General features: G+C 48.6%; 2 protein-coding genes across 2 annotated transcripts in view; both read left to right on the forward strand.

The window, feature by feature from the left end:
* Nucleotides 1–4,824, forward strand: part of lrrcc1 (leucine rich repeat and coiled-coil centrosomal protein 1) — a 12,466-nt gene extending 7,642 nt beyond the window's left edge. The window contains exons 9-19 of the mRNA XM_024274479.2: nucleotides 75–223; nucleotides 961–1,165; nucleotides 1,246–1,385; nucleotides 2,241–2,442; nucleotides 2,601–2,786; nucleotides 2,930–3,104; nucleotides 3,260–3,423; nucleotides 3,526–3,734; nucleotides 3,803–3,940; nucleotides 4,147–4,282; nucleotides 4,594–4,824. Of these exons, the coding sequence (XP_024130247.1) occupies nucleotides 75–223; nucleotides 961–1,165; nucleotides 1,246–1,385; nucleotides 2,241–2,442; nucleotides 2,601–2,786; nucleotides 2,930–3,104; nucleotides 3,260–3,423; nucleotides 3,526–3,734; nucleotides 3,803–3,940; nucleotides 4,147–4,282; nucleotides 4,594–4,710 (1,821 nt within the window). The 3' untranslated portion in view covers nucleotides 4,711–4,824. The remainder of the gene's footprint in view (nucleotides 1–74; nucleotides 224–960; nucleotides 1,166–1,245; nucleotides 1,386–2,240; nucleotides 2,443–2,600; nucleotides 2,787–2,929; nucleotides 3,105–3,259; nucleotides 3,424–3,525; nucleotides 3,735–3,802; nucleotides 3,941–4,146; nucleotides 4,283–4,593) is intronic.
* Nucleotides 4,825–6,816: 1,992 nt separating this feature from the next.
* Nucleotides 6,817–7,287, forward strand: part of e2f5 (E2F transcription factor 5) — an 8,501-nt gene continuing 8,030 nt past the window's right edge. The window contains exon 1 of the mRNA XM_024274493.2: nucleotides 6,817–7,140. Coding sequence (XP_024130261.1) covers nucleotides 7,021–7,140 — 120 coding nt within the window. The 5' untranslated portion in view covers nucleotides 6,817–7,020. The remainder of the gene's footprint in view (nucleotides 7,141–7,287) is intronic.

The following is a 7,287-nucleotide window of genomic DNA, read 5'->3' on the forward strand; positions in this document are numbered from 1 at the left end:
CTCGCCAAGCAGCAGGTAAGACACTCTCCACACCTCAGTGACCTTCTGCTCCCTCATTTTCCAACGCCGTTCAGACGATCGTGGAGGAACGCGACCAGGAGAGGGAGAGGCGCTGGAAGGCCGAGCAAGCTGTAAGACGGCTGGCTGAGGAGCTGAAGAGTCTGCAGACCAGAGTCAGCGAGGAGAAAGACCTGCAGAGCATGGCGCTGCACACCACGGACAGGTGAGAGGATACACCTGTACACCACGGACAGGTGAGAGAATAGACACACCTGTACACCACGGACAGGTGAGAGGATAGACACCTGTACACCACGGACAGGTGAGAAGATAGACACCTGTACACCACGGACAGGTGAGAGGATAGACACCTGTATACCACGGACAAGTGAGAGGATAGACACCTGTACACCACGGACAGGTGAGAGGATAGACACCTGTACACCACAGACAGGTGAGAGGATAGACACACCTGTACACCACGGACAGGTGAGAGGATAGACACACCTGTACACCACAGACAGGTGAGAGGATAGACACCTGTACACCACAGACAGGTGAGAGGATAGACACACCTGTACACCACAGACAGGTGAGAGAATAGACACCTGTACACCACGGACAGGTGAGAGGATAGACACCTGTACACCACAGACAGGTGAGAGGATAGACACCTGTACACGACGGACAGGTGAGAGGATAGACACCTGTACACCACAGACAGGTGAGAGGATAGACACATGTACACCACGGACAGGTGAGAGGATAGACACACCTGTACACCACAGACAGGTGAGAGGATAGACACCTGTACACCACAGACAGGTGAGAGGATAGACACACCTGTACACCACAGACAGGTGAGAGAATAGACACCTGTACACCACAGACAGGTGAGAGGATAGACACCTGTACACCACAGACAGGTGAGAGTGAAGCTGCTGTGCTTTTCCTCCCCAGACTGAAGGATCTCCTGCTGAAGGAACGTTCCGGACGCTCGGAGCTGCAGAATCGCGTGGAGGAGCTGGAGGGACGGTTACTGTCTTTAACCCAGCAGCTGGAGCTGACCCGCAGCAGCGAGGAGAAGGTCCGAGTGGCTCTGCAGAGGCTGGAGGAAAGCACCTCCCACGGAGACGCTCTGAGAGCCCGGCAGCAGGCGGAGGAGGTGCAGACGAAGATTCTGCAGATCAGAGACCTGGAGAGATGGACAGAGGTTCCTGCTAAACCTCTGCTCACCTGTCTTAGATGAAGAGGCAGCAGGAGCTGGAGAACAAGGCAGCAGCTCTGAAGAGAGAGCTGGACATCCAGAGAGCCGCCGTGCAGCAGCACAAAGACAAGCTGCAGCAGCTGCACGAACTGCTGGCGTCCAGAGAACACGAGCACAGGTGAGCACAGGTGAGCACAGGTGAGCACAGGTGAGCACAGGTGAGCTCGGGTGAGATCGGGTGAGCACGGGTGAGCACAGGTGAGATCGGGTGAGCACAGGTGAGCAGAGGTGAGCACGGGTGAGCACGGGTGAGCACGGGTGAGCACAGGTCAGCACAGGTGAGATCAGGTGAGCACAGGTGAGATCAGGTGAGCTCGGGTGAGCTCAGGTTCACTGCTTTTGGAAGCTCCTGGAGTCTGCTCGGAGCTTCTAAAACGGTCCTGTCCACCGACACTTGGAGAACCACGAGAACGTCTAAGAGGGTCCAGAATTTGGATCAGATCCAGAAATTCTCTAAAAAAGATAGGAATCCTTAATGTTTGTTTTTAATCCTTTTTAAATCAAAATTTATTTTTAAAAACCTTTTGAATCACAAAAGACAGATTTCCAGGGTTGGATCTGTAATAAGATAATATATTAATAATAAGATGCATGTTTTTCTGAATTTGATGGAGTTTATTAAGAAATATTTATTAAATTTTCCACATAAATAAAATGTTTTCTTAAACTTAAAATGATCTACTGATAATATTCATTCCACCATTTTTCCTCTTTCATAACTAAATGATTAGTTTAACTAGAGACTTACCTGAAGAGTCTTTTTTAATTCTTAAACTTCTCATTTTATGTGTTTAAAGATAATTTTTAATTCTCATCCTGGATCTTCAGAGAAGTTCCATCGCTGATCCTGAATCGTTTCACCTCCATCTTGCTGATGTGTTGAGTAAACAAACAGTTGTTTACTCCGTGACCAGCAGACATTTCTACTCCAGCGGTTCAGGAATCCTTCATCCCGTCTGACCTCCGTCCACAGGAAACAGCTGGAGCTGCGGCTCACGCCCGGCGGGGCAGATTTCCGTGAGGCTGTGGCCCAGCAGGTGTCATCGGCGGAGCGGAGTCACGCCCAGAGGGAGGCAGAGCTTCAAGAGAAACTGGCAGAGGGCAGGAGACAGTACGCCGCCCTGGAGGACGAGTTCCACATGGCGCTGACCATCGAGGCCGCACGCTTCTCCGAGGTCAGATAATGTCAGATCACCTGCTGCACCTTAAATCTCACACCTGTTAGAAGTTTGTGAAGCTCCAGACTGACGGAGCAGTTCAGAGAATCTCCAGCAGGTTTTTGTTTTCTGCTCCGACTCCTTTTCACCCCCAGTTTTCATGGGTGTGTCTGCAGGTGAAGGAGGCCTACGACCGGCTGACGGAGGAGGTGGTGGAGGTCCGGGCGGCGCTCTCCCAGTCGCAGCAGAAGGAGAAGAAGTTTGGCTCTCTGGTGCAGGAGCTCACCGCCGTGGTCAAAGAACAGAAGAACCGAATCGCCGAGATCGTCAGAACCAAGAGAGAGGCTGTGGGGGGTCTGAGGGTGAGAGGTCATCCATCAGGTTCATGAGGGATCTGAGCTCCTCAATGCTCCTCCTCATCTCTGCTCCTCATCTTCTCCTCACCTCTGCTCCTCATCTTCTCCTCACCTCTGCTCCTCATCCCTCCTCTCTGTCTCGTTGTCAGAGCCGGCTGCGTTCCCTGGAGGAGGAGTTAGAAGGAGATCGTCGTCTTGGCGTGCAGCTGGAGCTGCTGCAAAAGGAGAAGGCGCGCCTCCTGTCTGAAGTCACCGCGCAGCAGTCTGTGATCGACGGACTGAGATCTGAGAGGAGGATCTGGGGCCAGGAGCTGGCTCAGCAAGGTGGGAGCAGGAGTCCATTCTAGAGCAGAGGAGGAGCGGGAGTCCATTCTAGAGTAGAGGAGGAGCGGAGGAGGAGCAGGAGTCCATTCTAGAGCAGAGGAGGAGCATCGATTGACCTTTTCAGTCTTACAAAGCGATGACTGGTGTTTCTCCAGGAGCGTCGCTGGCTCAGGATCGTGGTCGTCTGGAGGCCAGGATCGAGGTTCTGACCTCTGAACTGGAGACTCAAAGGAAACGGGCCGACGGGGATCTGGATGCTCTGAAGATCAAGACCAAGATCCTGGATGACCAGACGGAGACCATCCGTAAGCTCAAGGAGGTGATGGCAGCTCCTCTGTTGAATGGAATTCGGGGTTTGAACCTTCGACCTTCCATGAATGTTTAGTCCTCCTGAGCTTCATGGGGACTTTCCTTCCTTCAGTCGCTGCAGGAACGGGACGATCAGATCCGCAGGCTGAAGGACGAGGCGGCAGACGCTCAGAGAAGGTTCCACCTCCAGCTGGAGGAGGACGGGGTCCAGCAGGCCGAGCTGAAGGAGCGTCTCGAACGTCTGAGCCTCCGTAAGGAGGAGCTGAAGCAGCAGCTGGAGGACAAAGAGGCGGAGCTTCATCAAGTCACGGCGTCTTACCGGTGAGACCATCGGATGAAGAGGAATCCAGAAGAAACAATCCTGATCTCTGATACCGTCTCCTCCATAGGGACTCCAGCAGGAGGTGGCAGGAGAAGGAGGAGCTGCTGTCTCAGCTGGAGGTCCAAGTGAAGAGAATGAAGGAAAATTTTGATTCCAAAGAGCGCCATCTGCTGGAGGAGACGGAGAAAGCAACGGAGGCGCACAAGTAAATTTGATTTTCTTCTGGGCTAATTCTGGATTAAGCTAGTACTTTAGCATATTAGCATATTGGATAATTTGGCTTCTAACGTCTGCTAATGTTAGCAGCGGCGCATGCCGGCTTCAGTTCATCTGACATCATTCCTCTTCTGGAGGAGTTGAACTTGTGTTATTAGTGAACGTTTGTGGTCAGTGAGGTGTTTTCTGCTGCAGAGCGGCCTTGCAGAAGCTGCGCCACGTGGACGACACTTTCCGAGCTCAGCTGGAGTCCGTCCACGCCGCACATCAGGCTGAGCTGCTGCAGCTGGAGAGTAAAAAACAGCAGGAGGTCGAGCAAGCCAATCAGAAGGTAACACCAACATCTGATTTTTTATTTCAAATTAAAAGCCAAGCTCCGCTTTTTTACTGTCAATTGTTACAGTTAAATAAAGTTACAATAAAGAGAAAAGCTTTGAAAGGACTCTGCTGCTGTTTCCTCTAACAGCTGTTATGATGTTAAAGATTCACTTCTTTTACTTTGAAATGACATAAAAACAGGAAGTGGGAAGTTGAAACTTCATGTTTAGTTTGTCTTATCTGACAGAGACGGACAGTCAGGAGGGATTCAGGACTTCCCAGATTGTGTTTTTTTCTGCTGCTGAAGTTTCTTTCTTTCCTCAGGTCCTTGAAGTGGAGGAGGAGATGCGCCAACTCCTGCAGGAGACGCAAACCAGCAAGAGAGCGATGGAGGAGAAAGTGAGGCGACTCTCCAGCGTTCTGAAAGACTTTCACTCGTGAGGAAACAGTCGCTTTCATGTCCTGTTGTTTGTCTTCACTTTAGTGCCTCTGTAAACTAAAATTAAGTAGACAAATCTATTTTGTTTACAACATTAAAACATAAGTTTGAATAAATTGATTGTTGTGTTTTTTTTACTTTTTAAAAGCTGAATTTGTCTTCGTTTCGTTATTGAACTCGTGAACCATTTTTACATTTTCAGTGATGATCTGTGACGCATGTTTTTAGGCTGTTTGGATTGAATCATTTCGGGTCGATTTGGAATCAATAATTAACCTGTGAAGCTTGTGTTTGGACTGTGGTAGGGGGCAGAAAAAACAAGAACATTCCACTCCATGCTACCAGGATTTGAACCAGAACCTTCTCCCTGTGAGGTGAGAGTGCAAACCACTACACCACAGCAGTGCAGGACTGTAAATGATCTAAACGCTATTATTAAAATGACACAAGAGTCCTTTTTTTTTTATAGTCAAAGTACTTTTAAACTTTCACCATGCACATTTTTACTCATTCAAAACTTTATCTATAAACCACTAAAGTAAAGGCAGAGGAAGTAAATCCACCAATTCGTTTTGGATAAACACGTCCTTTTTTAAAAGTAGGATCTATTCATCAACTGTTATAGATTCAGATGTGAATTTGGAAAATTTCCCTTAATGTTGATAAATTGGCTAGAAGAACAGTATCTAGTCATTCCTATTGAGACACAGAGAAACGTCTTAAAGACAAAAACCCTCCAGTTATGAATGGGACGTCTTCTCATCGTCCTCGGTTCTTCTCTGGACGGGCTGGTTGGTTGTCACGTCCACTCTGAGAAATGTCCAACAGTCGGTATAAAATAATGCTTCATTTTGAGGCACAAACACCATTTCAGGCATGATTGGAGGTGATCATGGTTCCCACCAGAAAAGCCCAGATCTTTACTCGTGTACACACAGACCCTTTCCAAAAACCTCAGAATATCATTCAAAGTGACATCTGGACACCTGTGCAGGTGACTTTAAATGGTTAGTTGGTAAAAGTCGAACATTTACGTCTTGCATAATTTGTGCAGAATTCTCCGTGGAATTCTAATTTTTTAAATCCTATTTTTGTGGGTTTTATGAGCTGGAATTTCAGTTTTTATAAAAATGATCTAATAAATGCTCCAATCGATTAGACAGACGGTCCAGAATCTGTATTCTAAGAAAGTTACATTTTTTTCAATGGAAATGAAAACACTTTTCCATGATATTCAGGGTTTCTTTTTTTGTGGAGAGGATCTGGTATCTGCAGGTTCCCTTTGAGTTAATACACTGACTTTTGTGTGTTAACAGCCCAAATGTTGAGAGTGGATCACATAGAAATTAAATCGAGAATGGCTGCTGTTTTTAAAAATGGCCTCACTTTTGAATCTAAACGGTGCTTTTCCAGTGAACTTTCTTGTGGATCAGATCCACATGATCAGAGGATCAGATCTACATGATCAGAGGATCAGATCCACATGATTAGAGGATCAGATCTACACGATCAAAGGATCAGATCTACACAATCAGAGGATCAGATCCACATGGTTAGAGGATCAGATCCTCATGAATAGAAGATCAGATCTACACGATCAGAGGATCAGATCTACATGAATAGAAGATCAGATCAACACGATCAGAGGATCAGATCTACATGATTAGGGATCAGATCTACAAGATCAGAGGATCAGAACGACATGATCAGAGGATCAGATCCACACGATCAAAGGATCAGATCCAAACAATCAGAGGGTCAGATCCACATGATCAGAGGATCAGATCTACACGATCAGAGGATCAGATCTACACGATTAGAGGTTTAGATCCACATGATCAGAGGATCAGATCCATACAATCAGAGGATCAGATGGAGATGTTTGCACATGTTGGAGGAGGAACACGATGATGTTGTGAAAGGATGCTGACATTTTGCTGTGGCGCCTCCTAGAGGAAGCAGCAGGATATGGAGAGTAGATCCAGCTGTGATCTGGATCAGATTTGAGATTAAATGAATCCATTCTGGGCTGCGGATGAACTTTGACCCCAAGATCCAGAACGTTCCATTGGGGGAGGAACGGGGTCTCCCACCCAGTCTGCTCTGCTTCGGGGGCGTGGCTCTGATTGACCAGTGGATTCGGGGGCGGGGACTCGTTAGACCGTCGTGGCTGTCTCGAGCCGGACCGTGGTTGCCCTGGCAACCGTAAGCTAACCTAAAGTCCGCGTGTTCATAAACCAGAGTTGAGGTTCGTCGTGTCGCGATAACAGAAATCTGTTCGCTGAGCGGGAAATGTGAAGCTCAAACCGAAGATGGAGTCGAAGGAGAGCGCGCGCGCCACGAGCCGACACGAGAAAAGTTTGGGTCTCCTGACCATGAAGTTCGTGGGTCTGCTGCGGGGGGCCGAGGACGGCGTGCTGGACCTGAAGGCGGTAAGTGGGGGCGGGGTCATACCGGGGCCGTTCGCGGGCTCCTTCGGCCCCGCAGAAAGCTGTCTATCAGCGGACAGGTGTTCTGAACAGGTGCACCGCAGGCCGCCATCACCGCTGAAGAGTTTAGGGGAGGGGGAGGGGGGTTCT

Source organism: Oryzias melastigma, linkage group LG17 (genome assembly GCF_002922805.2).
Source record: "Oryzias melastigma strain HK-1 linkage group LG17, ASM292280v2, whole genome shotgun sequence".
NCBI lineage: Eukaryota > Metazoa > Chordata > Actinopteri > Beloniformes > Adrianichthyidae > Oryzias > Oryzias melastigma.